The following is a 26684-nucleotide window of genomic DNA, read 5'->3' as shown; positions in this document are numbered from 1 at the left end:
CACAGGGAGCTTCCCAGGACTGATGTGGCCAACCAACTTACCCACTCCGTAAAGTGTTTACTCAACAGAGAAGAAACTGGATGGTCATGGGGGGATGATCAGTCTTCCCAAAGCCCTCTATTAGATGATAGCCAAGTTTGTAACTGACCTAGTGTTAAGGGCTGAGATGCCTCTACCCTTTCATCATGCTCTTAACTCCTAAAGTCTGGGATACTTAAAAACTTTTATTTTTTTGTTCTTTTCTGAGACAAGTCTTACTATACAGCCTAGGCTGGTAACAACCTCAGGATCTTCCTGTCTCCTCACTTGAATGCTGGGATTTCATGTGAGGCCATTCTGAGCTCCCCATCCCAGCACTTTAAAAGATGACTACTTCAGGAGAAGATTAAAGTGAAACAAGATTTCCCCCAACATGGATCTTCATTTGTGTGGAAGTAGGACACAGGGACAAGCTCAGAAGAAGAGAACAGGAGACAAACAGGTAAGATGGCCACCTATGAGCCTGGGGTAGATTATCATGCAACCGCATGCAGGCAGCTGTGCCCATACTTGATCTTGGGACTTCTAGCCTTTAGAATCTCATGGCAGTAAAGTCTTGTGGGTTGTCCATCCAGTCTGTAATAGATACAAGCTTGCCAGAGTCAGCTCTAGCTTGACTCCATCCCTCTCTCTCACACACACACATGTATATGTGCATTACAACACATGGCAGAGCCAGGACCTACATAATGAGTCAACTCTGCCAGCTTATTCATCATCCAACAATCCTCCAGGCTGAACTCCTGAATCACTTCTCAGGGAGTCCTGAGTAGGAAATGAGCAGATGCCCAGCTCATCAGCGGTATTTTTTTCCAATGTGGCAAATCATGGAGAACTTTCCCAGACAAAATGGACAGAAGTGCAGAGACAAGGCCCTTTGTTCTGCTTCTCTGAGACGTAGAGGGCAAAAGAGAAGAGCCTGTCTTGCTCTGTGAGGAGGCCACGCCTGGGCCTGGCTGAATGGTGGGCCGGGCAGGGGCTGCCTGGCACAGCTAGATTGTGGACCTTAAAGATACAAAGGCCTACCAGGTGGGACACTGAGGCCCACACCTGAGAGCAGATCATCAGTCAGATGGGTCCCAGAGTGGATGACCTTCCCCACTGAAGTGAAGCAGCTATGCCATGATCATTGGTGAGACAGGGGAAAAGGAACAGGAGGGGATAGAAATGGACACGGACACACACACACACACACACACACACATACACACACACACACACACACACACACACACAGACCAAAAGAGGCTCAATGCGTGCACCGTGTGTGAAAGGATGGCTATCTTGAGAGCGTGGGCCCATGAAGGAGATAATGCAGCTTCTCAAAGGCATGTCGATTGGGCAACCTCTGAGAATGGAGTCTGGTATAGCTAATCTTGCAAGAAAAGTGACAGTTTGCTTCCAGATGGGGACAGAGTCTCCAGAAACTCAGGTCAGTGGTGATACAAGGAGAAGAGAAACAATGGCCCTGCTGTGCCTGCCAGGCTGCTTCGGCTGATTCACCTGCCCTACTCTTCCCCTGGTCTCCTTCCATGCAGTGGCCAGCGGGATCTAGCAATCAAGGCGTCCCCACCTCTCCTGACTCCTGCAGGTGACCCTGAGATGCACCGAGGCTAGCGGGGACTGCAGCACAGCATCTATAACCACCTTGGGTCCATTCCATGTGGCCCACTCTACTCCATACAACCCATCATCATCATTGGTCAACACACTCCTGCCAATGCAAGCTGGGGACACTACAGCATCACATGGTGCACAGATGGCCCTGGGGCAAAGAATGGCCCCCCACACCAGATGTCAGGACAGTTTGACAGCCAAACTTGGGTAAAGGCTATTTTAGAGGGTTAGGGAATACAGACACAGACTTGTTGGCTTTTTGCTTTCTTAGGGTGCTGTGGATATTTGGGCTGTTTGTGTGATAAGAGCTAGAGCATAAACTTAGCCTCCCAGCCTCGCTTCCTGGTTCTAGAAAAGTCTAGGGATCTATCTCCAAACCCAGCACCTGCCTGAGTCCATTTTGAGAAAGGACTCTTTCCTGGTGGTTGAATGGAAAAGAAAATTGAAACAAACTAAAGCAGAGGCTACAGCAAGTATCCCAAAGAGGAGAGTGACAGGATATCTGTTCCTGTCACTCTGGGTTCACCACTGACATGGCTTCCCAGGATTGACTGCAGACCAGACACTCTTCCCAGGAAACATAGTGGACCCCCCCACATCCCAAGTCTTGCTCTCAGTCTTCCCAATTCTGCCCCTGTGATAACTCATGTCACCTGTCATTGTGAAGGTCTGCCTAATGGGAATGCCATTCTTTCCATGTAAAGGGACAATAGCTGTTCCTCTGAGGCACAAGGAGATCTCAGCTCTGCTCTCAGGAGGCAGCCAACCACTTGGCACAACCAGCTCTTGCTTGGTTAATTTTGGACCCATTCACCACATGTTACCAGAGAGATAAGGAAAGGGAAGCCACAAGTTCATGGTCTCTTGTCAGGAAGGGAGTCAAGCCCAGGAGTCCTGAGTCCCCACCTGACCCACAAGGTACTAGCTAGACTTGAGAGAGGGTTTTACCCAAGTAGGAGGTCAAAGCCAGAGCATTGTGCTTCATGCAGGTAGCATCCTGGACACCTGACTGGAGGTGTGGCTCTATGGTGGAACACTTACCCAGTAAGCAAGCACAAGGTTCTAAGTTCCGTCCCCAGCATTTGCAGGGCAAGAGACAGAAAGTTGGAGCTGCATAAAACCAAAGGGTGTGTACCAGAAACATGAAAGTTAATAAGTGGGGTTAGCTCTGGAAAAAGGCTGACACAGGCCAATCCAAAGGAGAAATAGGCAGAGTCTTGCCCCAGGCCAGACCCCAAACAAGGCGCTTGCTTCTTCCAGGAGACCTCCACTGAGTCACAGCTCCAAGTAAGCAGGAGAAAAAGTGTGTCATGCATAGGAAAGTTCATGTCCTTCCTGGGGTCTCAGGACCAAAAAGTCTTCGATATTCCAAGGGGCATGACTTGCACCGTGTGCCCTTGGGCAAGCTAAGTTGAAAGATTTCTTCCAGAACATTCTTGAAGTGAATGGGGCAGTCATGTCTCTAAGGCTTCCTTTATATCCAGATTCCTGTACCAAATGGAGCTCTAAACCTGGCCTCCTTTCAGCAAGCACACAGCAGACAGGGAATACTGGTAAGGGGGGGGGGGGAGAAAGTGATGCCAATCAAAACCAGGCAGCTCCAAGGCCTTGTAGGAGCAGAGAGGCCGGTGACAATAACTTTATAGTTGCTCATGCCACCTCCAGCCATTCCTTGACACCTTAAGATACTGAAGTCTCAAAGACTAGACAATACCCAACAAGGTAAGGAGATACAACCTGAGGGGCTGCTAGGTGGATGTCTTAAAGTGCTGGAAAATGAGCCAAAGAGGCACAAAAGGACTCCCCTATAAAGCCTTGGGAGTTAGGGTCCCTAGAAAAAGAAGGGAGGGTTTGTTGGCAGCTGTGACTCCACGGGGCTGAGATCTCTGCCACCGCTGAGGTATACATTTCCTGTAAGTCATTTAAAAACAAAAAACAAAAAACAAAAAAACGTTTAAGTCCAAGGATGTGACTCTCTTGAGAGAGTGGCTTCCACCCTACCGGCTCCCTTTCTTCTGAAACGCAGTTCGGGTGTCAGAACCCCACCCCCACCCCGCAACCTCCTCTAGAGTCCAGCTACTCTTTTCTTGAGCAGAAAGTGATGTGCCTATCAAAGCAGAGAGAGAACCCAGAGGGCGCTGGGACTCGCCCTGGCGGATCACCCAGCTGTCCGGGAGTGAAGTCAGGAAGAAGATGAATCAAGAGGGGAAGGCGGGGGCGAGTCTCCAGAGGCTGCACCCCGTCATCTCCCTTTCCTCCTCCTCTCCACTCCTCCGGCCCTCTGAGGAACTGTTTTTGCGTGTCTTTCCAGGCCCACTCTTTTAGACGTTCCAGCCCCAACAGTGGGTTGCCACAGACCGTTTCCCATTCTCTGAGAGCCCGGCGCCTCTCTGACACCCTAGGGCTCAGACCGCGAGTGCAGAAGTCCCTTTCCCTAGCACGGCCCCTCGGCTCCGCCTTCCTGGCCTCCCCCGTTTCCTGAGATCCCCCCAGATGCCACCTTAGCCACGTCCTCTCCTCAGCCGCCGCTGAAAGACGCGGTAAGCCCGCCAGTCTCAACCCCCTCAGCGTCCACGCGTCCCCCAGGCCGCATCCTGCCCTCACGTCCCACGACTTCAGGAGCAACCCGGTGCACAACCCCGGCTCGGGTCTCCACTCACGGCCGCCGCGAGAACTTACCTGGACCTCGGGCCGCTGCGCGCCACCGGTCCCCGGCCAGCCTGCCCGCTGCTCCCGGCCGCCCCGCCCCGAAGCGACCAGCCTCGCCCGCCGCTGCACCGTGCGATTTCACTTCCGGGTTCCGGAGGCGCTGAGTGGGCGGGCGCCAACTCGTCGGAGAGGCGGGGCGACTCGAGGTCCCGCCCCATCTAAAGGCGCGCAGCGAACGCCCTCTGCGGTTGGTGCATTCCAGATGCTAAGTGTTCCACAGCTGAGAGGGGCGGGCGCTATGATAGTCACGCCCCTCCCCAGCAGTATTTTAGCCCGCTCAGGTTGGTGCCGGAAGCCCACACGTCTGAGGGACACCTTGGAGCCACGCCCTTTTTCGGCGCTCTTGGCCAGGCTGAACGAACTGTAGCAAGCTTGGAGCCCGCCCCGCGGCTCGCGTGAAGAGAGCACCCTCCGGCTTCCAGCACTACTCCCTGCCTCCTAGCGGGCGGGACCCTGAGACGCTTGCCTTTGAGTGGAAGGCGGGAGAATGGCGGATTCCTCAGAACGGGACGCAGGGTGAGTTGGGATCTCAGAAGGGCGGAATTTAGGGGCTCCTGTGGGTTGGCCAAAGACCAGATCCTGGGCTCACAGGCAGCGGAGCTGGAGAACTGGGATCTTATGAGCCAATGCCCGAATCTCTCCCAGACCAGAAGCCCAGGCTCTGAGCCGCTTCGGTGCGTGCTGGGGAGCTGGGGTCCCAGATGCAGTTCAGAATTGGGGTTGTGCGTGGACTTTGGTGGACATTCTCTCTTTTTCCCCTTGGAGACAGTGGTGTTTTTTGTTTTTTGTTTTGTGTGTGTGTGTGTGTGTGTGTGTGTGTGTGTGTGTGTGTGTATGTGTGTAGCTGATCCGGAGCTCTGTAGACCAGTCTGGCCTTGAATTCACAGAAATCTGCCTGCCAAGTGCTGGGTTCAAAGGCATGTGCCACCACCACCTAGCCTTCCTTTTTTTAAAGGAAAAACGTGACCCTACATGGTAGCACGACTTTAGTCCCAGCACAGACCTTTTCCTAGGCCTCAGGAGCTCTAGGGTTGCTTGTCGCACTCCCCTTTAGCCCTGACTCACTACACCCATGGGTGTTTGCTTAAGAGTCTGAAGGATGAGGGTCACGGGCTATTGTGACTGTATACAGCAAAGGACACTCTGTGAAGGTCAAGTGGGTGAAACAAAGGCTCTTGCCACCAAGCCTCATGATCTTATTTTGATCCATGGGTTTCATATGGTGAAAGTAGATAACTGATGTACTGGCCAGTTTTGTGTCAACTTGACACAGGCTGGAGTTATCACAGAGAAAGGAGCTTCAGTTAGGGAAATGCCTCCATGAGATCCAGCTGTAAGGCATTTTCTCAATTAGGGTCAAGGGAGGAGGTCCCCTTGTGGGTGGTGCCATCTCTGGGATGGTAGTCTTGGGTTCTATAAGAGAGCAGGCTGAGCAAGCCAGGGGAAGCAAGCCAGTAAGGAACATCCCTCCGTGGCCTCTGCATCAGTTCCTGCTTCCTGACCTGCTTGAGTTCCAGTCCTGACTTCCTTTGGTGATGAACAGCAATGTGGAAGAGTAAGCTGAATAAACCCTTTCCTCCCCAACTTGCTTCTTGGTCATGATGTTTGTGCAGGAATAGAAACCCTGACTAAGACAATTGACTACGCATTTTGTCCTCTGCCCTCCATGTGCACATCATGGCACACGAGCACTACAAACTACATAAAATGTAAAATGCTGAAATGCTAAGAGAAGAGGCCTATGGTAGGAGCCTCCTACACCTGAGACTCCCAGCCCTGAAAGGCAGGGGGTAGAGAGTAGGGATGCACAGTGGGCACAGGACAGGACAAGGCCATGTTACTGAAGCCTCTGTGAGTGGTGGGCAGGCTTTGGGGCACCATGAGGGACAACAGATGCACCTGCACTTTGTAGAACTACAGGGCCCCATGTTCTCCCATAGGCCCATGATTTGCCCCCAGAGCAGGGAGAAGCCCCCAGCTCCCAGCCCTGCTTTTGACTTGCAGGTGTGTCCAGAAGAGGTTGGGATCCCCTGGAGCTGGAGTTACAGGTGGTTGTGAGCCACCTCACCTGGGTGCTGGAGACTGAACTCAAGTCCTCTGTAAGAGCAGCAGACACTCTTAACCTATGAGCTGTCTGGCACAGCCAGGGCTGTGAAGTGAGATTTATTTGCTCTCTGAACAATCCCAACAACCTGAGTTTAGGTCCCCAGAAGCCACATAAAGACTGGATGCAGTAGTGTCTGTCTGTAATCCAGCACTTCCCACAGGGAGATGGGAGGCTAAAGCAGCACAGTCTCTAGGAGTAGGAGGCAGAGCTAGCAGGGCAAACAGAGCCATGGCTAAGAAAGGTAGAAGGTGAGAACCTTCGCTGAGGTTGTCCCTGACCTTTACACAGGCACCATGGTACACACAGTGGCACAGAAGCACCTGTACTCATACAAACACCATTCAGACTTACATGAAATAAAGTAATAAAAACAAAAGATTTGAAAATACAACTATTTGGGGACTGAAGAGATGGCTCAGCGGTTAAGAGCACTGACTGTTCTTCCAGAGAACCTGAGTTCAATTCCCAGCAACCACATGGTGGTTCACAACCATCTCTAATAGGATCTGATGCCTCTACTGGTGCATCTGAAGACAGGTACAGTGGACTCATTCATATGCATAAAATAAACCTTTTAAAAAATTCATTTGTGGGCTGGAGAGATGGCTCAGAGGTTAACAGCACTGACTGCTCTTCCAGAGGTTCTAAGTTCAATTCCCAGCAACCACATGGTGGCTCACAACCATCTGTAATGGGATCTGATGTTCTCTTCTGCTGTGTCTGAAGACAGTGACATTGTACTCACATATATAAAGTAGTAAATACATCTTTTTTTAAAAAAATCCATTTGTTTAAAAAATGTATAACTATTCTGTGACATATGAACATTGTGTGATCCCAGATGTTGCTAAGTCAGTAAAGTTTTGTTGCCACATGGTCCACCCATTCTGTCAGCCTCAGTACTAGAATGGCAAAGTTTAATAGTTGTTGGTTATAGTGACTGGGCAGCCTAGAAAGCTGACCCTTTGCAGAGAAGTACGTGTCATAGTCTCCTGCCCCCACCCTGCCACCTCATCCCTACAATTGGAGCTAAGAGAACAGATTCAGAATGTTCCAGGTCTTTCCCTCTTGCTTTCCTTCCATCATCCACCTAGCCCCTGTGCCGCATGTGGCCTTGTCAAGTCTCCTGTCCCATCCCTAAGCCCTCATACCTGTCTGGCTGTTGTCACATCAGCCTGATAAGACAGGGGTAAGCTCTGGTCCCGCTCTGTCCTATGAGGCTCTGAGTCACACAGAGGCTTCTGAGGAGTGAGGGAAGCCCGTAGCCATTGTTCTGACTCCCACTAGGGTGTGAGAAAGGTGGTATTCTTCCTGTGGAGCCTGTCCTGGGAGCAGCCCTCACCCAGCTCCCACTGTCAGCAGGAGGCAGGCAGCTCTGGTCTTTGCACATCTCTCTCCTCTCTTGCAGGAAGTCTGCAGCTGCTGGTGCTTGTGCTGTTCCCAAGACAAAGGGAAGGAGAGTGCAAGGTGAGGGCTGCCAGGGTCCTTTCAGGAAGTGTCTGTCTGTTTTGTCTTCATTAATATTTCTGCTTAATTTTGTTATTCCATGTGTATTTATCTCATTGGAGGGTTGTGTGTAGAAGGTAGAGGACAAACCATGGGAGTCACTTTGTCCTACCATGTGTGGTCTCAGGCGCTGAAGTGGGTCATTGAGCTTGGCTACAAGAACTCTACATGCTGAAATTTTTCCTGGCTCTGATTTCAGAGAGAGAGAAAGAGAGGGAGAGGGAGAGAAAGAATGAATATGAATGTATTGCCACCTAGTTCATGAAAGGGTTCATGTTATTGGGGGTACAGGGGAGGGCACAGAAACGAGTCTGAAGCTTTCTCTGCTCAGTGGCATGCCTTTGGGGACTGGTAGTTTCCATCACTGAGGTGTCATTTGACTGCAGTGGGCCTCTGGAGAGTTGGAGTCTCTTTTGTCATGGTGTCAGGCTCTCAAGACAGGCCTCGAAGGTGCAGGTCTGGAGGCCAGGCCTGCATTCCTCTTCAGAAGCTGCATTCCCCACCCTGGACGATGCTGGTGGCACAGGGCTACATATCCAGTTCCTCCCTGAAACCTGCTGAGCTGGGTGGTGTGGGTGCTGGGAAGCAAATCCAGGTCTCTTGCAAGGGCAACAGCAAGTGCCCGTCAAGCCCGTACTCTTGCTTTGCTTAAATATACTCGGCATGGGGCACACATGGCATCCATGTGGGGGTCAGGCACAAATCAGGGGAGTTGTTTCTCCTCTTGTACCATGGCGGACCTGAGGGCCAACATCAAGCCCTCAGGGTTGACAGTGATCCCTAGACCTGGTGGGTTTGGGGTTGGGAATGGGTGTTGATGGATAGAGCCCAGGACCTCACATACGCTAGGTCAGAGCCTAATCACTGAGCTACATCCCCAGAAGATTCTGTTTGCTTGTTAATAAGATGGCAGGGATGGGACTTGGGCCTTCATCATGCCAAAAGCACCCTATCACTTAGTGGCCCTAGCCTGGTAGTCTTGTTTGTAACCTCTGGTCTGTTTGCATGCTGCCTGGTTTTATTAATATAGTCATGTCCTCAGGGTGACACAATCTTTATGGAGACTCCTACTGCTAGATAACTGCAGACAGAGACCAAAGGAGAACAGGCAACCAATGCAGAGATCTCACGGTGCTTGTGTGAAGCACTTGAACTGTTAGTCCAAGATGATAGAATGCTCAGAACTTTGATGTCCCCACTGTTGGAAGTAACCAGGTCTGCCAATCCATGTCTTTCATCAAACCTGGGATTTCCTAGCTGGCATGGTGCCACATACCTGTCACCCCCAGAACTTGGGAGGCTTAATCAGGAGAGTCTCCTGAGACCAGGAATGTGAGGTCAGCCTGAGCAACGCAATCAGGTGCTATCTGCATGTCTAGTTGCAACCACAAACCTAGCATGCAGACATCCCCAGCCCTGGAGGTAAAGCCACATGGCACACCAGAAACCCAGTGAGGCCCAGGTTGTTCTGATAGGGCAGCTGCTGGTTAGCAATAAAGGATGTTGCTTGGGATACCCAAAGGCTCTGAAACCTGGGGGTTGAAGGACCCAGCAGCAGGCCAGCCTGTCTTAGCCTACTTATTCCTGAAGGAGGAAGGAGTCCTGAGTCCTGGGCTCAAAGCTGCTGGTAGCCCCATGACCTGGGCTGCTGGTGACTGCTGGGTTCAGGAGTAGTGTCTTGGTGGGGTCCTGCTGTGATGAGAGAGTGCAGAAGACCTTCTGAGAACAGACAGGGACCAAAGGAGAACAGGCAGCCATTGTAGAGATCTTAGAGTATTTGTGTGAAGCAGGGCTAGGAAGTGGGATGCAGGGAAAGGGGAGCAGCAGGCTATGTCTGTAGAGCTGAGGCAGCCCAAGCACAGAGTTCCCAGAGCCCAGGGGATATCAAGGGGTTCAGCAACATAGGGGAGGGGTTCCTGTCTTCCCGGGAAAGTCTCCATCAGAGACTGAAAGACTGGGCCTAGGAGGCGAGGGGAAGGATGAGAAAGGGACCGTAGAGTGGTGGGAAAAGAATGCACCTGTAAGTGAAGCAGGGCCCAGGATAAGGGATGGATGAGGCTGGGCAGAGTTGAGTCTTACTGGTCCTACAATTGGGCCAGTGTCTTAGTCAGGGTTTTACTGCTGTGAACAGACACCATGACCAAGGCAAGTCTTATAAAAACAACATTTAATTGGGGCTGGCTTACAGGTTCAGAGGTTCAGTCCATTATCATCAAGGTGGGAGCATGGCAGTATCCAGGCAGGCATGGCACACGCAGAGCTGAGAGTTCTATGTCTTCATCCAAAGACTGCTAGTGGAAGACTGACTTCCAGGAAACTAGGGTGAGGATCTTATGCCCACACCCACAGTGACACACCCATTCCAACCAGGTCACACCTATTCCAACAAGGCCACACCTCCAAATGGTGCCACTCCCTGGTCCAAGAATATACAAACCATCACATTCCACTCCCTGGCCCTCATAGACTTGTTCAACCACAAGAGTCTATGGGGGCCATACTTAAACATAGCATAATGCAAAATGCATTTAGTCCAATTTTCAAAGTCCTCATAGTCTATAGCAGTTTCAACAATGTTAATAGTCCAAAGTTCAAGGTCTCTTCTGAGATTCATTCAACTAATTAACTGTAATCCCCAAAGCAAGGCAGGAAACCAGCTGGGAAAACTCCAAACTCTGCATCTCCATGGCTGATGTCAAAGCGGTCTTCAGATCTCCACTCCTTTTTCATCTTTGTTGACTGCAACAAACTGCTTTCTCCTGGGCTGGTTCCACTCCCTGTTAATAGCTTTCCTCAGCATGTATCCCATGGCTCTGGCATCTTTAACACCTTTGAGTCTCCAAGGCAATTTCAGTGTTATAGCTTCTTGTTTCAGTGTCTGGGATTCAACTTGATCTTTTGGACTCCTCCTAAGGGCTGACATCACTTCTCCAGCTCTGCCCTCTGTAGCACTCTAAGCTCAGGTTGATCCACTCCACTATGGCTGCTGTTCTTGGTGATCATCCCATGGTACTGACATCTCCAATACACTGGGGTGTTCCACTCCAACTAGGCTTCACCAATAGCCTCTCATAGGCTGTCTTCATGGTGCCAAGCCTCAAATCCTTTGCATGACCCCTTCAGTCCTGGGCCATCAACTACAGCTGAGGCTATATACCTTCTCCAATGGCCTTCCATGACCTCTCACAGTGCCAAGCCTCAGCTGTTCTTCATGACACCTTTATGCCTTCAAAACCAGTACCACCTGGGTGATTCTTACACATTACCAAGTCCAAGTCCAGCCACAGTGTGAGGTACAACCTTGGCTATCTCTGGAACACAGCTTCTTTGTGCTCCCAGAAAACACTTCCCAAAAGATTTCACCTCAGTGATTCTGGTCTCTTCATAATCACTGCTTATTTGTTAGCTCCAGCTAACTAGCATCAATTGTCCCAGTAGTTCCTTCCATTCTTAACTCTAGAGCCAGAGCCACATGGCTGAAGCTGCCGAGGAATTCTGCTGCTGGCAGGAATTAGAACATGACCCACTTGTACTATTACATTGTCACTGCCTTTCTGTTTTCCAAATCCTTCACTGCCTAAGCTTGGCTATCCTGGATCTTGCTCTGCAGATTGACCTTGAACGCAGAGATCAGCATGCCTGTCTCCTGGGATTAAAGGTGTGTACCACCAGGCCTGGATCTAAATTTAGCTGGGTAGGATCTTGCCCCATGGTCCCACTCCCTTAATCTGTTATCTCCTAGAACACAGAATTTTGCTCCATTTCACTTCCTGGTACCCCTTTAATACTCGAACCATATATTATATATTTTTCCTTTCTAAGCTTGCTATGCTTGTTCAAATTTCTCTTCAGAAGACTTAACCAGAGAACAAAGTCTCTGCTGGGCTTTTTTGAAACTTCCTTTGACAATGCAAATAATCTGAGTCTCTTCACCCTAGCCTCAGGCAGACTTTTCAGGCAAGGGCAAAAAGTAGCCACATTCTTCACCAAAATATCACAAAACCAGTCTTTATGCCACATTCTGAAATTCTTCTCCTTTGAAATCTCTTGGGCCAGGTCAACACAGTTCAAATTACTCCCAGCAACAAAGTCTTCCATATTCCTACTAGGATGACCCATTAAGCCCCATTTAAAGCATTCCACTGCTTTCCAAATCCAAAGTCCCAAAATCCACATTCTTTCAAATAAAAGTATGTTCAGGCCTATCATAGCAATACCCCACTCCCAGTACCAACTTCTGACTTACTTAGGGTTTTACTGCTGTGAACAGACACCATGACCAAGGCAAGTCTTATAAAAACAACATTTAATTGGGGCTGGCTTACAGGTTCAGAGGTTCAGTCCATCATCACCAAGGTGGGAGCATGGCAGTATCCAGGCAGGCATGGTGCACGCAGAGCTGAGAGTTCTGCGTCTTCATCCAAAGGCTGCTAGTGGAAGACTGACTTCCAGGCAACTAGGGTGAGGATCTTATTCCCACACCCACAGTGACACACCTATTCCAACAAAGCCACACCTCCAAAGGGTGCCACTCCCTAGTCCAAGAATATACAAACCATCTCAGCCAGACTGGAGGGTACAAGCTCAGTAGCCATCAAAGGAAGCCAAAGTGTCTTAGGAGATCTGCATCTTATTGAGTCTCACCAGGGTCCCACTCATGGTCAAGGCTGGAATCGGTGGAAGAGGAAAGCTTGTGAGCATTCCTGAAGGGAAGAGGTGGCCATGGCTCATGGGGGGACTGACCATGAAGGAACAGGAGCCATGTGTACTGGCTTCCCTCTTCCTGGGCTGCTGAAGGCTCTTCCTGCCTTCAGTTTGTTGTTGTTTTTTAACCTGGTAGCTTCACTTCTTGAGAAGTACGGGTGGGTGAGGTGGAGAGGAACAAGGTCCAGCTAAGAGGAATGATTTAGAGTGTTCTGTGGTTGGCAAACAGGCTCTGATATCTGTCCTGGGCACTCAGGCCAGTGTGTCTGTTTGTCTTAGCTGCAGGCTCCAGAGGGTTTAACTGAACCAGGGTCAGAATCCCACATGTGGCCTGCATTTTCCAAGCTTTTTTCCTGGTTGCAAGCTCTGGGAAAACTTATTTGACTCTTTGCATCCTTCTCCTGACCTCTAGATACCTCGGCTGGATCTTGGGAGAGATCCCCAAATTCATGCCAACATGGTAGTGATATCATGGCAGTATTCTCTACGGTTCCAGGAATGGATCTTTTTTTCTCTGCTGATATAAAGAATAAGAAGGCAGGAAAAACAAGGCCAAGGCTTCCTAGAGTTGAAGCACAGAACAGACAGACCTCCACAGGGAGGGCCAGATCCAGGAAGGCATGGGATGTTTTGTTGTTTAGGTTTGTTTCATGGTGAGTGAGAGGTGCCTATGTGCATACATGTAGCTGCTCTGGGGCTAGAGAGGTCATTGGATTCCCTAGAACTGATGTCACAGATGGTGGTGAGCCTTAGAGAGGCCATTGAATACCCTAGAACTGACACTTCAGATGGTTGTGAGCCGCCATGAGCGTGCTGAGAACTAAACTCTGGTCCTCTGCAAGAGCAACAAGCACTCAACCAATGAGCCAATTCTCCTGCATCTTTTTAAGAAAATTACACTTATTTACTTGAAGGGGGATGGGGCTGCCATGGTACACAAGACTGAGGTCAGAAGATAGTGCTTAGGAGTAATTTCTCTCTTTCCATCTTGGTCCTATGCATGGAACTGAGGTCATCAGGCTAGGTGACAAGCCTTCTACCCAGTGAGCCATCCCACTGGCCCCTGGCTTTCACTTTCTAGAATGTTTCTGTATATGGATTCTACTTGATGCCCTGATGCTTGCAGTTCAAGGACCTGCATGCAAGAGGTGTTCTATAAATGTCTTCTAAACACTAAGTATCCTATGATACTTAGTATCTGCCCTGCGCATACCTGGAAGGCTGAAGGAGCCAGTCTGCAGGGAACAGAAGACTGGTTGATTTCCCTGTCATTGAGCATGAAGGACCAGTCCTGCTCTCCATTGTGGGGTCCTGGTCATGCTCTGGGTCTTCCTGGTACAGTATTCATATTCTATGACAAACACTGTGTCTCTCGCAGGAAGAAGAGTGGTGGAGTCCCGGTATCTGCAATATGACAAGAAAGCAAAAAAGGTAATGAAGTCCTTTACTCCTAAAGCCACTGTGAGTGGGTGAGGTGGAGGACACAGGGGCATCCATAGTCCGATCCTGAAGGACACCTTTGGGACCTTTGCCAGGTCCAGGCTTAGACACAGTGATGAGTCTGGTGAGTGTAGTAGCATCAACATCTGTCATTCCCCATGGTCTATGGCCCCTGTACCTCTTTGCTGCCCCTCTTGGTTTGGGGGCCTCTATTTTGTCAAGAGTGTTCTTAAAGGCCATCCCCTTGATAAACCAGGTAGTTTTTAAGGGACAGGCATGGATAGCAGGCATTTGGTATGGATCACAGGCAAAATTGCTGTGGGACATTTTGCTTTCCTACCCAGAATAGTGTGGAAGGCCCCATTTAGGTGGCGTTCACTTCTGGAATGTCCTGTGTGATATTTTCAGCTGTGAATAACAACGCTAGCAGTTCTTCCTATTGTCCCACACAGTCCCCCAGCACTCTGAAAGCTGCAGTTCTCACCTAGAAGGGAAGCACATTCAGGTCAGGGAGTGCCTTGAGGAATCCAGTCAGCTTTGTGGTCATTGCTGTAGTGACACCCCACCCCTGCAGTGTGGTCATCCTTGCAGTGATGCCTCACCCCTGCAGTGTGTGATCATCCTTGCAGTGATGCCTCACCCCTGCAGTGTGTGATCATCCTTGCAGTGATGCCTCACCCCTGCAGTGTGTAGTCATCCCTGCAGTGATGCCTCGCTCCTTCAGTGCAGGCCTTTGGGCCTCTGGCCTCCATGTTCTAGATTATCTGTCTAGGTCAGTTTATAATCAGAATGTTATATGTTCAGCCTCTGCCTGGACTATGCCCCCAAAAGGGTGGTGGGGGTTCAAGGGTTCCTGGGGCAGTGTCTGGAGACCAAACATCTCTTGAGGCCTGTGCTGTGCTGAGACCTGGAGACCAACTTCCTGTAATGTTCCCAGGATGACTATACATACCACTACACTAACATAAATCCTCAAAGCTTACAAACTCTTTCGCGATCCGGACTGGCCAGCAGTAACGACGCTGCAACAGGATCCTTCTGCACACGTTTATTGGGAGAGCTTGATTGCAGAGGCGAAGAGACCCTGAGCCCAGAACTGGTGCTGCTTATATAGGCCTAGGAGAGGCGTGTCTCACACCCAGATTGGTTATGCACTAAGCCTCATTTGCATGTTCCTCATCTGATTGGCTACTCTCTCTCTCTCTCTCTCTCTCTGTACCTCACAGAGCCTCATTATCATACCTCATTTGCATGTCTCACATCTGATTGGTTATACTCCCAAAGCCTCATTATCATGCCCAGGCCAGGCAGTGTCTTTGCAAAAAACTTTACTGCACATGTACACATTGGTTGTTTGTCCAAACTTATGCGTGGTGGTCAGCAGTAGTCAGTGCCACTCTGCAACGGCACATGTGGCTTCCCACAACAAACAGCCAACAGGACTACTACAAGGAAAAGTCCTATGTTGACAGTTACCACAGTTTCTCACATACTCTACAGGCAGATTCCCAAAGATCCCTGGTCCATTTAAGCTGCTGCTGCAGATGCCTTGAAGGCTTAGCCACAGTGCCCCCATGTGTTCACCTATGTTTTGGTTCAAGATCCCTGATGCTGAGCCTTCTCCTACCCCAGCAGGTGGCCTCTACATCTGACTGGAGTCTTGAGTATCTGTGTTGTCATGATAACACCTGCTGTTTTCTCCTGAGGCAGAATGGATGTCAGAAGGGCTGGGCCAGTGGGGCATTCTCTCACTGGTTGGGGATTCTTGGAGGGCTTCATCTCCATGTACTGAGTGAAGGTGTTGGGCCTGGGTCTGAAAGTCAGTGTTTTCAAATTTCAGGTTTTGGATGAGAGGTACTTGGCCTGTGTGTGTGTGTGTGTGTGTGTGTGTGTGTGTGTGTGTACATGTGTCTATGTGTCTGTGTGTGTGCACATGCAGGCCAGAAATGAACACCAGCAGTCTTCCTCAGTCATTCTCCACCTTGTCTGCAAACAAACTCTCATACACCTGTGGCTCACAGATTAGGCTGGACAGGCTTAGAGTCGCAGAGATCCTTCTGCTGCAAACCTTTGACCAGATGTGTGTGTGTGTGTGTGTGTGCTCTGCTAGCTTGTGCAAATCATGCGTGCACATCTGGATGCCAGAGTGAAATATCAGGTATTTTTATTTTGTGACAGGGTCTTAATGAACTACGAGCTCTCAATATCTCATTATCCAGCAGGAGTCCCAGCGTGACCATGGCTGGGGCGGACACACGCCTGGCTGTCAGGCAGGCAAGAGGCAGAGCTTACGTTCTATTCTTCATGGTTGATGCTCTTCATGTCCTTGAGGGCCTGGCTGGCACCTGCCTGGAGGCTGCTGGCTCTGATGCTAGCCTAGAAAGCCAGGGCTGTTGCTGATGGATGCCCGGAATGACCCTCATTCTTGGCAAACTTCTCTACTCCAGTCAGTCTGAATATGCTTGGGTGTTTTCTGCAAAGAATGGGTTTTAGTTTTCTTGTTCCATTCTGCTGCCTCCTTGTTTTTTTCAGAGGGTCACCTGCCCTAGTGATGAAGAGGGGTGTGAACTACAGCACCACCCCACCATGCTGCTTCTCGCTGTTCTGTGGTAACTGTCAACATAGGACTTTTCCTTGTAGTAGTCCTGTGGGCTGTTTGTAAGCTTTGAGGATGTATGTTAGTGTAGTAGTATGTATAGTCATCCTGGGAACATTACAGGAAGTTGGTCTCTAGGTCTTAGTACAGCACAGGCCTCAAGAGATGCTTAGGTGTTGAAGGAGGTCCAGCAGGTGTGCTATGATGCATGTGATTGTCCCCTGCTTAACAAAATGTGTGTCCTGTATACACAAAACTCTTTAAGGGTCCCCCTGGCCTCTAAGAAAGAACTTCAAAGGGAAGATGGCTTAACCTCTGTAGTGGCTATTCCTGGGTGTCAACTTGACTATATTTGGAATGAACTACAATCCAGAATTGGAAGGCTCACCAGTGACCCTAATCTGGAGGCTGGGAGATAGAAGTTTCTAATCTGGATCTTGGTATGGAGATCTTGAGGCATAGTGGCTATGGATTCCAGAAGATTAAGACAGGGAGATCTCTGAGTTCAAGGTCATCTGGGATTAAAGGTGTGGTGGCACATAATCTGGGCTACACCTTCTGCTGGAGACCATATAAGGACATTGGAAGAAGGGAGTCTCACTCTCGCTCCTTTGCCTGCTTGCCGAGTGGGACTGAGTAACTGCTAGATCCTTGGACTTCCATTCACAGCTACTAATGAACCATTGTTGGGAATTGGGCTGCAGACTGTAAATCTTCAATAAATTCCTTTATTATATAGAGACTATCTGTAAGTTCTGTGACTCTAGAGAACCCTGACTAATACAGAAGTTGGTACTGGGAGTGGGGTATTCCTGTGACAACCTGACCATATTTTGGGGAGGACTGTGGAAGGACTTTGGAACTTTGGGCTAGAAGATCCATTTGGTGTTAAGAGCTCTGTCAGATGTATAGGAGCTTGGAAGATAATGTTGAGAACAGTGAAAAAGATGGAGGCCTGGCTTGTGAAATTTCAGAGGGAAGATTAAAGACTCTTATCAGGGCCATTGCTGTTTTGATTGTGAAGATTCTGTGGTTCTGGTTAGCTGGGGCTGAAGAATCAGCTGTGATTAACAAGATACCAGAACTACTAAAGCAAAACCTTTGCATTACTGGGACTATTGATGCTGGTTAGCTGGAGCTAAGAAATTAATGGTGATTAAGAAGACCAGCATCAGTGAGGTGAAATCTTCTGGGAATTGTTTTCTGAGAGTACAGAGGCTGTGTTCCAGAGATAGCCAAGGTTGTATCTTGTGCTGTGGCTGGACTTGGTAATGTGTAAGAGTTACCCAAGTGGTACTGGTTTTGAAGGCATGAAGGGGTCATGCAGAGCAGCTGAGGCTCGGCACTATGAGAGGCCATGGAAGGCCATTGGTGAAGGTGCAGCCTCAGTTGCAATTGATGGCCCAGGACTGAAGGGGTCATTCAAAGGGTTTGAGGCTTGGCACCATGAAGAGAGCCTATTGGTGAAGCCTAGTTACAGTGGAAGACAGCAGCATTTTGGAGATGCCAGTACCATGAGATGACCACCAAGAGCAGCAGCAGCAGTGGAGTACAGGCAGCTGGAGCCTAGAAGACAAGGTGTGTGCTACAAAGGGCAGGGCTGGAGAAGTGACCCAAGCTCTTGGAGGAGCCCAGAAGATTGTGAGTGGATTCCAGACATTGGACAGTTGGAAGTTTGATTTTGATTGTGACTGTGCTCTGATATTTTTCCCTCTTGAAGGAAGAAAATATTTTAGTGGACCCCAAGGTTAAGAGATTTTTAATTGTAAAAAAGACTTTGGAATTTAAAAGATATTGGATATTTTAAAAGGATTGAACTTTTAATATGTAAAGACTGTGGGACTTTTAAAGTTTTTAGATCTTGGGGATGAGTAAGAAACTAAGGGTTGAGGCTTACTAGTGATGTGTTTGTGTGTCAAGTTGACAAGGGGTCAATTGTTTTTTTTTGTTTGTTTGTTTGTTTGTTTTTTTTGATTATATAAGAAACACTTTATTCCTCAATGTAAAAACCATTCCGTGTTACATCGTTTTCTTTTTTGGTTTTTGTTTTTTTCTTTTTTTTTTATTAGGTATTTTCCTCGTTTACATTTTCAATGCTATCCCAAAAGTCCGCCATACCCACCCCCCCAATCCCCTACCCACCCACTCCCCCTTTTTGGCCCTGGGGTTCCCCTGTACTGGGGCATATAAAGTTTGCAAGTCCAATGGGCCTCTCTTTCCAGTGATGGCCGACTAGGCCATCTTTTGATACATATGCAGCTAGAGACAAGAGCTCCGGAGTACTGGTTAGTTCATATTGTTGTTCCACCTATAGGGTTGCAGTTCCCTTTAGCTCCTTGGGTACTTTCTCTAGCTCCTCCATTGGGGGCCGTGTGACCCATCCAATAGCTGACTGTGATCATCCACTTTGTGTTTGCTAGGCCCCGGCATAGTCTCACAAGAGACAGCTATATCTGGGTCCTTTCAGCAAAATCTTGCTAGTGTATGCAATGGTGTCAGCGTTTGGAAGCTGATTATGGGATGGATCCCTGCATATGGCAATCACTAGATGGTCCATCCTTTCATCACAGCTCCAAATTTTGTCTCTGTAAGGGGTCAATTGTACTGGCTAGTTTTGTGTGTCAACTTGACACAGGCTGGAGTTATAGAGAAAGGAGCTTCAGTTGGGGAAATGCCTCCACGAGATCCAGCTGTAAGGCATTTTCTCAATTAGTGATCAAAGTGGGAGGGCCCCTTGTGGGTGGTGCCATCTCTGGGCTGGTAGTCTCGGTTCTATAAGAAAGCAAGCTGAGCAAGCCAGGGGAAGCAAGCCAGTAAGGAACATCCCTCCATGGCCTCTGCATCAGCTCCTGCTTCCTGACCTGCTTGAGTTCCAGTCCTGACTTCCTTGGTGATGAACAACAATGTGGAAGTATGAGCTGAATAAACCCTTTCCTCCCCAACTGCTTCTTAGTCATGATGTTTGTGCAGGAATAGAAACCCTGACTAAGACAACCTCCTAATTCTCTGTTCCCATAACAGGTTTCTGGAGCGGCCAAAGAAGAGAAGCCACCTGAGGGAAGGAAAGCCAGCACAGTGCCTAGGAGCAGAGGTGGGGCCTGACTGTGGAGAGGGACAAGTGGCTGGGTATAGGGACTCTAGGATCAGGAAGGAGGCTGCCAGGCATCCCCCAGAGCAATGAAGACAACCACACATAGTCATGTTCATAGGCCAGTCTGATCCAGACAGTCCCTCATTTCCCAGGTGATTAGAGATTGTGTCAGGTTAGCAGTTGAAAACTGACCATCGTGGAGTCTCTTGTCAGAAAGGACAGGGCTCAAGTGTTTAAGGGAGCATGGGGCAGAGTGTCAGAGGACACAGCCATATGTCCACAGAACACCTTGCAGATCCAGAGAGCAGGGAGGGAGTGGCCAGGAGCTCTTGCTTGCTGATGCCTTAGGGGTTCTGCAGAAATTACAGCCCAGTGGCACTTGGGAAGTGGAGGCAAGATCAGTTCAGGGTCATTGACGACATGGGGAGGTTGAGGCCAGCCATGTGCAGTGGCACCAAAAACAACTACCAGCAATGACAAAATGAAATATAAAAAATTGATTGCTCAACTTTGACACTGCTGGCCTGGCCAGGTGAGTCCTGCTCACCAAAGTCTCAAACAACAGCTGTGGCTCCACCCACCAGAAGTCACAAGGAAGTGGCCCAGCTCCAAAACCAAATGTGTGCAAACATTGCAATGGCTCAGGTACTGTTTCAACTCAGCTGCAGAGCTCTTGGGATCCGTGAGAGTCCAGCACACACACACCTGAAAGAAACAGTCCTGGGGGCCTCAAGCAGTAATAAAGGGTGTGGGCCTCTGCCTCACTGCCTAGTGGCACTGACCTTGGCATTTTTTGGGCAGAAGAGAGCCAAGTGATGGGGACAGGCAACCTGCAGTCTACCATGCTAGAAGGGCATGGCATGAATCCACCAGACCTAGACCTCTCTGCCATCGACGGTAAGTGATTTCTTTATTTTAGGGCTAAACTTGCGGGGATGGTCCCCAGCCTTGGCTAGCCCTGTTTGATTTACTCTGTGAGAACAGCATGAACCTTTCATGTACACCAAGCCTGAGATTGTGAGTCCCAGTGTGTTCCCAGCTTGCCATGCAGATCTGACCTGCCAAGTGGGGTGGTGGCAGCAGATGTAGGTCCCAGGTAGGGTGGCAGCCACAGGTGCAGGTCCTAGGCAGTGCTGGGGCAGGAGGATTGAGTCTTAGGCCAGCTTGGGCTACCTCTTCAAACACCAAGTGGAAAACACACTTTTTTTTTTAAAACGAAATGGTCTTTATTTCAGACAAAATCTTGTCCAGGAAGGCTTCTTGGCCAGACAGGGAAATGACAGACAAAGCTAAGTCCACATCTTTTATCAGCTGTGACAAAAAAAGAATCCTTCGGAAGAAAAGACGGGTGAGCATGGGAACAGAGAGAAGGTCTGACTCCCTGCACCCAGGGCTCCAGGGGCAGAAGCAACTGGCCCTCGTGGGTGGAGACCAGGGTTATGGTGCCCGTGGTCCTTGCTTAGGTCAGTGTGCCCACATAGTGAGCAGGGACAGCCATAATTGTATCTCAGGCAAGATGAGAGTGTGGCTCCATCTTAGCCTAGCAGACATGTTCTATTTGAACCTATAAAGCACACAGAAGTGGGGGTTCTGCCATGGGTAGAGCCAGGCCCACTGGAAACTGAAGATCTGGACCCCTGCAGGATCTGCAGGAGACCATGGACATGATGGAGTCACAGACACTGCTGATGACCCTGCTGTCTGTGAAGGTGAGCAGAGCTCAGCCTCACAAGCACCTGTGTGTCTTCTGTCTTATCCCCACCCTACCTGAGTCTGTCTTGTGCCCGTAGATGGAGAACAACCTGGCTCTGCTGGAGGAGAGGGCAGAGAAAGACTTGGCAGCCATGTGCCATGAGAAAGAGAGGTTGCAGAGGCAGGCACTGGAGCTTCGGCGCCAGCTGCTTCTCCGGCAGAAACATCAGGAGCTGGCCGCCACCCTTGATGCCCAGGTAGATCTGAATATGCTCCTGGAGCACCCGGGGGACACAAGGGAATGAGAATCAGGGTTCACCATTTGCACTCTGACCGCTCTGCTCAGGCTCCTGGTGTCAGCATGGTGCTGTATTAGGAAGTTTGAGGGGAAAGGGTTTATATCTGGCTTACACTTCCATATCATTGTTTATCACTGAAAGTGGTCAGGACAGGAACTCACACAGGGTAGGAACCTAGAGGCAGGAGCTGATGCAGAGGCCATGGAGGGTACTGCTTCCTGCATTGTGCCTCATGGCTTGCTCGGCCTGCTTTACTATAGAACTCAGGACCACCAGTTCAGGGTTGGCATCACCCACAGTGGGCTGGGCCCTGCCCCATCAGTAATTAAGAAAATGCTTTACAGCTGGATCTTGTGGAGGCATTTCCTCAACTGAGGCTCCTTCCTTTCTGATGCCAACTTGACACACAAAACCAGCTAGTACATATGTGTATGGACACCTGTCACACACTGTACAGAGTAATCTTCGGCACCTGCCAGCTCTGGTGGCAGGAAAATTCATCTGCCATCCCACCCTGGTGCTTAACGAAGTGACTGTGTCCCATCCAGGGCAGGGCAGACTGGATCCTGTTGCCTGGACAGGCTGGTCCATAAGGCTGGAGACATGCAGTATCAGAGCATATGCAAGGCCTGTTCTGTCCACAGATGTCCTTTCTGTGTGGGTGAGCACAGCATGGCTTACAGTGTCCACTCTTACCTGCAGATTGAGGTGCTGAGTCCTCTTCAGCCTGTGTTAGAGCGCTTCAAAGAGGAATACATGACACTGGGCAGAGCCCTGGACACCACGCGACACGAGCTGCCCATGCAGGCTGTCCACATGGAAGGAAGTGGGCAGGAGCTCCTAGGTAGGCATCTCCATGGCAGGAAGGAGCCCCAAGGCCCACATGTGACATCCTAGGTGCCTCAGCTCTGGCATGGTATCAGAAGCCCATGTCTTCACCAGTGTGGGTAGGACATGGGCAGCTGAGTAAGAGATTTTGTCCCCAGGGTGCTGACTTAACAGTGGGACGGCACTAAGGGAAGGGGTCCCTGAACTGGTCCTGAGCCCTGGGCCCTAAGAGTGGGGTAGGGGTGCTGGTGAGGAGGTCACTAGTAGACCGGTGCTACATGCACTTCGGTGATTCTCTGGAGCAGCACACTCCAGGGGGTTGGCTTAGTTGCATAGGCTTTGCTTACTGCTCTTACCCTCATGTCTAGTGGTTACTTTCAGGACCCTTAAGGACAACTGAGGCTACGAACGCTCAAGTTTCTCCTAGAAGTAGTAGAATGGGACTTGGCACAGTTGTATGTCTGTAACCCCAGCTCTTGGGGACTGAGGCAGGAGGGGATCATTAGAGCTCAGTAGTTAGAACCCAACCTGGGCTATACAACAAACCATAAAAGGAACAGTGGCCTACAGCTATCGTTTCAACACTTGGGAGCCTGTGAGATCCAGGTTATCCTGAGCTACAAGTGAGAACATGGCTCCAAAAAAGGACACAGTGTTGACCTCCAGAAACTAAACAACCCTATAGCTGGCTTGCTGTACCCATCACTGGCCTCTGCACTGACTGCTAAGGTGAAGACAGAAAGGCAGGCTGTATATACTGCAGACCCATGCAGGGAATGGGGATTTTAACCCTCTGGCCTGTGTTTGGTTGCATGTGTAGTGCAGGCCTGGGCCTGGGACACTTGTGGCTGTCAGCAACAACACCTCCCACAGCTGTTGCAGGTGCCAGAAGCTTGGTACTTTGTAATGGGAGGCCAGGAAGGACAGGGTCCAATGGAAGAAAGAGGATGAGAGAGCAGGAGAGCAGCTGGTAGCCTGGAGCTTCAGCTCTTTTGGCCCACAGGGAACTCTCCTGGGCAGCTGTCTATGCGGGTGTTTCCTGTGCACCTCAGCCCTGGGCATTCACTTTCCAGCCTGTGCCCTTGGCACATTCACTTGCTGGGGACAAGTAAGATCTCTGCTGAAGTGCCTCTCTCCTTTTCCCCTTTATCTCTGGAATGTGAGAGAAGAGCCAACTCTACCATCAATAACAACTTTAACTCCAACTCCAAACCCAACCCAACCCAACCAAATGTTGCTTTGGAGAGCAGAGACCTGTTGTAATGACCTGTCTCCTCCACAGATGATCTGGAGCCAGCCCTGAGGATCACCCTGCAGCTCCTGGGTGATCTGAGCATCTGCTCCCCATATGCCACTGCACAGGTGCAGGGTGCCAGCGCACAGGAGCCTGGAGCCAGCACACAGCTGAGTTGTCTGCTGAAGGAACTGAAGGGCTTGGTCACTGAGAAAGACCTGGAGCTCCGCAGGTGTGGGGCTGTCCTCCCTCTCTAACCTCCTCCCTACTCCCTTTAATGTTCCCCTCCATCCTCTCCTTTCTTTCCTGTTGGGGCACTGGGAATGGAACCCAACCCAGTTGGTATCTCAGTTGAAGGCTGGTTCTGTCTGGCTTTGAACTTATAGCAATCCTCCTGCTTCAACTTGCAGATGTCTGTTACACCAGGCATATGTCATCACACCCAGCTATTGTGGGCTTGAATTTTGTTACATGCCTACACCTTTGTGTGTGTGTGTGTGTGTGTGTGTGTGTGTGTGTGTGTGTGTGTGAGAGAGAGAGAGAGAGAGAGAGAGAGAGAGAGAGAGAGAGAGAGAAAGAGAGAGAGATTGAGATTGGTATTTGGGCACATACATGATGCCAGGGCATGAGTGTAGAGGGCACAGGACAGCTTTGAGAGTCTGTTCTCTCTTTCCACTTTGTGGGTCCCAGGGATCAAAATAGGCAGGATTGGCAGCAAGCACCTTCACCCACTGAGCCATTTTGTCCACCCCAAAAGAATCTTGCTTTGTCTGCTCTCACAATGCTAAATGTATTTAGAGAGATGGATGCCTAAAGGACTCTGAAGTGTGCTACACCCACAGTGTCCTATACAATAGGTCAGCCATCACTCAATGGACTGGGGTGTTTGCCTTGCTCCCACTATCTGGCCAGCACACAGTTTCCGTGTCTGTATCAGTAGAGCAGATGCACCTTACATCCACATTATGGCTCATGCCCTTAGCCACCTAAAGCCTGTTAAAGTCTATGTGGACTCCTTGGCTAAAGGGATAGACAGAAGGCATGACTATGTAGTGATGGACTGATGCTTACCTATTGGGTTCACTCCAACAAGGTCTCCTCACATAAACTTTGCTCACTGTTGAGGGTGTGGAAGATCTCAGATACCCAGGAGTCTGGGGCAGAATGAAGGAATGCATTCAAGGTTGGCTGCTGCTAGCATTATGGAAAAACTATATACAGGACTCTTGCTTGCTAGGCCTGACAGCAAAGGCCTGCCATCTTGGCTACTTAGAGGGCTGAGGCAGGAGGATCATTAGTTCAAGGTCAGCTGGGGAACTTGGATACTTTCTCAAGAAGTAAAAAGAGGGAGGTCTGGGAATGGAGGAAACTCAGGATTTCTTACTCAGCATGCACTAGATCCTGGATCTGTCTCCAGCAACATGGACACACTGTGCATATGTGGACACATACACATGCCCACCAAGTTTGCAGCCAATTCAAGCATTCTACCCTGCCTTACAACTTTTGCTCACTTCCAAAGACACTTAGGGTTGTAAGATGGCTCAGCAAATAAATCCTGAAGTCCTGAGTTCACTCTCCAGGACTGACATGGAAGGAGAGAACAGATTTTTGTAAGTTGTCCTTTGACCTCCACAGGCAAGCTGTGTGTTTTGTGTACCACACACAAACACAGTTTTTTTAAAAATTGTTTTTCTAAGAGCTCCATTAGAGTTTTGGCTACAGGCAAAATTGTCTCTTCTCTTTTTCTATCCACAGACTTGTCAGCCAGGTGGTAGAACTTTCCTCCCAGGCCAGTAAAGAAGCAGCTTTGATGAACCAGGAAGTCTGGGAAGAGGCAGAGGGTGCCCTCACCAGCAGCCAGTGGTACTTCAGTCCAGATGCCTGCAGGGATGATAGTCCCTCTTAGGACAGGATGAATTACAGCAGGCCTGACCCTTGATTGCCTCAGGCAGCCTGTCCTACCTGAGTATTTCCTAGCTGGCCTTTCTGCTCATTTATGTTTCCTCATGCCTCCTCCTTGTGGACCGAAGGAAGTTTGGTGGTCCAGTATTCTGAAAGCTTGTGCACTTTGGTTTTGGTTTGCTTTGGTTTTTGTCTTGAGGTGGGAAGAAACACCAGTCTTGGCCACACCATCTGCTGGGTTTGGGTTCTAAACTGAGTAAAGAAAGCAAGCTGAGTACAGTGTGATGCGTTTGTTCTGCCCGATGCTAACTGCGTGTGTGACTAGTTAGTTAAGCAGCATCCTTGACAATGATGGATGCTATTCCTGGGACTGGGAACAAAGTTACCTCTTCTTCCCCAGGATTATTTTGTTAGGGTAAGTTGACATCACAGCAGGTGCTATGCTCAGTTCTCAGGAACCCCAGGAGACTGCCAGAAATTGTGATACCTATGTTACTGGCTGGTTTTGTGTGTCAACTTGACACAGGCTGGAGTTATCACAGAGAAAGGAGCTTCAGTTGGGAAAGTGCCTTCATGAGATCCAGCTGTAAGGCATTTTCTCAATTAGTGATCAAGGGGGAGGGCCCCTTGTGGGTGGGACCATCTCTGGGCTGGTAGTCTTGGGTTCTATAAGCAAGCAAGCCAGTAAAAAAACACCCTTCCATGGCCTCTGCTTCCTGCCCTGCTTGAGTTCCAGTCCTGACTTTCTTTGGTGATGGACAACAATGTGGAAGTGTAAGCTGAATAAACCCTTTCCTACACAACTTGCTTCTTGGTCATGAAGACAGTGTCCAGGAAGACACTATGTAATAAACAAAAGAGTTTTTTTTTTTTTTAATTATATGATGCAGGACCTAGATCGCTCTCCTTACCGCTCC

At 49.6% G+C, this 26684-nt stretch overlaps 2 protein-coding genes across 38 annotated transcripts in view; one reads left to right on the top strand and one right to left on the bottom strand.

The window, feature by feature from the left end:
- Myo9b (myosin IXb) overlaps nucleotides 1–4589 on the bottom strand; it is an 88138-nt gene extending 83549 nt beyond the window's left edge. For 25 of the 28 annotated variants that reach the window (XR_379036.2, XM_006509566.2, XM_006509579.3 and 22 more), the window contains exon 1: nucleotides 4336–4589. The gene's annotated coding sequence lies outside the window, so the exon portion shown is untranslated. 28 annotated transcript variants of the gene reach the window in all.
- Haus8 (4HAUS augmin-like complex, subunit 8) lies at nucleotides 4538–26568 on the top strand. Of its 10 annotated transcripts, NM_001363402.1 has the most exons (12): nucleotides 4575–4881; nucleotides 5853–5920; nucleotides 7881–7939; nucleotides 14061–14113; nucleotides 19740–19809; nucleotides 20611–20706; nucleotides 21045–21157; nucleotides 21453–21518; nucleotides 21600–21758; nucleotides 22503–22644; nucleotides 23911–24094; nucleotides 25621–26568. In NM_001363402.1, the coding sequence occupies exons 2-12, from the start codon at nucleotides 5901–5903 to the stop codon at nucleotides 25769–25771; spliced, it is 1113 nt and encodes a 370-aa protein (NP_001350331.1). In that variant the 5' UTR covers nucleotides 4575–4881; nucleotides 5853–5900; the 3' UTR covers nucleotides 25772–26568. The 10 variants fall into 10 exon arrangements, with proteins under 10 accessions (XP_006509842.1, XP_030099696.1, NP_001350331.1 ...); NM_029621.3 differs by lacking the exon at nucleotides 5853–5920 and having other exon boundaries at nucleotides 20614–20706; nucleotides 25621–26041; NM_001163042.1 differs by lacking the exon at nucleotides 5853–5920 and having other exon boundaries at nucleotides 25621–26041.
- Nucleotides 26569–26684: the final 116 nt, after the last annotated feature.

This window comes from Mus musculus, chromosome 8 (genome assembly GCF_000001635.26).
Source record: "Mus musculus strain C57BL/6J chromosome 8, GRCm38.p6 C57BL/6J".
In the NCBI taxonomy this organism is placed as follows: Eukaryota; Metazoa; Chordata; class Mammalia; order Rodentia; family Muridae; genus Mus; species Mus musculus.
This window is presented reverse-complemented; position numbering and strand designations above follow the sequence as displayed.

What these genes read in the sequence shown, in the direction of transcription:
- Haus8 (NM_001163042.1), top strand. Translation starts at nt 4,853, where the DNA reads ATGGCGGATTCCTCAGAACGGGACGCAGG. An exon ending in ATGACAAGAAAGCAAAAAAG is followed by an intron (nt 14,114 to 19,739) that starts GTAATGAAGTCC and finishes TTCCCATAACAG; the next exon opens with GTTTCTGGAGCGGCCAAAGA. An exon ending in CACAGTGCCTAGGAGCAGAG is followed by an intron (nt 19,810 to 20,610) that starts GTGGGGCCTGAC and finishes TTTTTTGGGCAG; the next exon opens with AAGAGAGCCAAGTGATGGGG.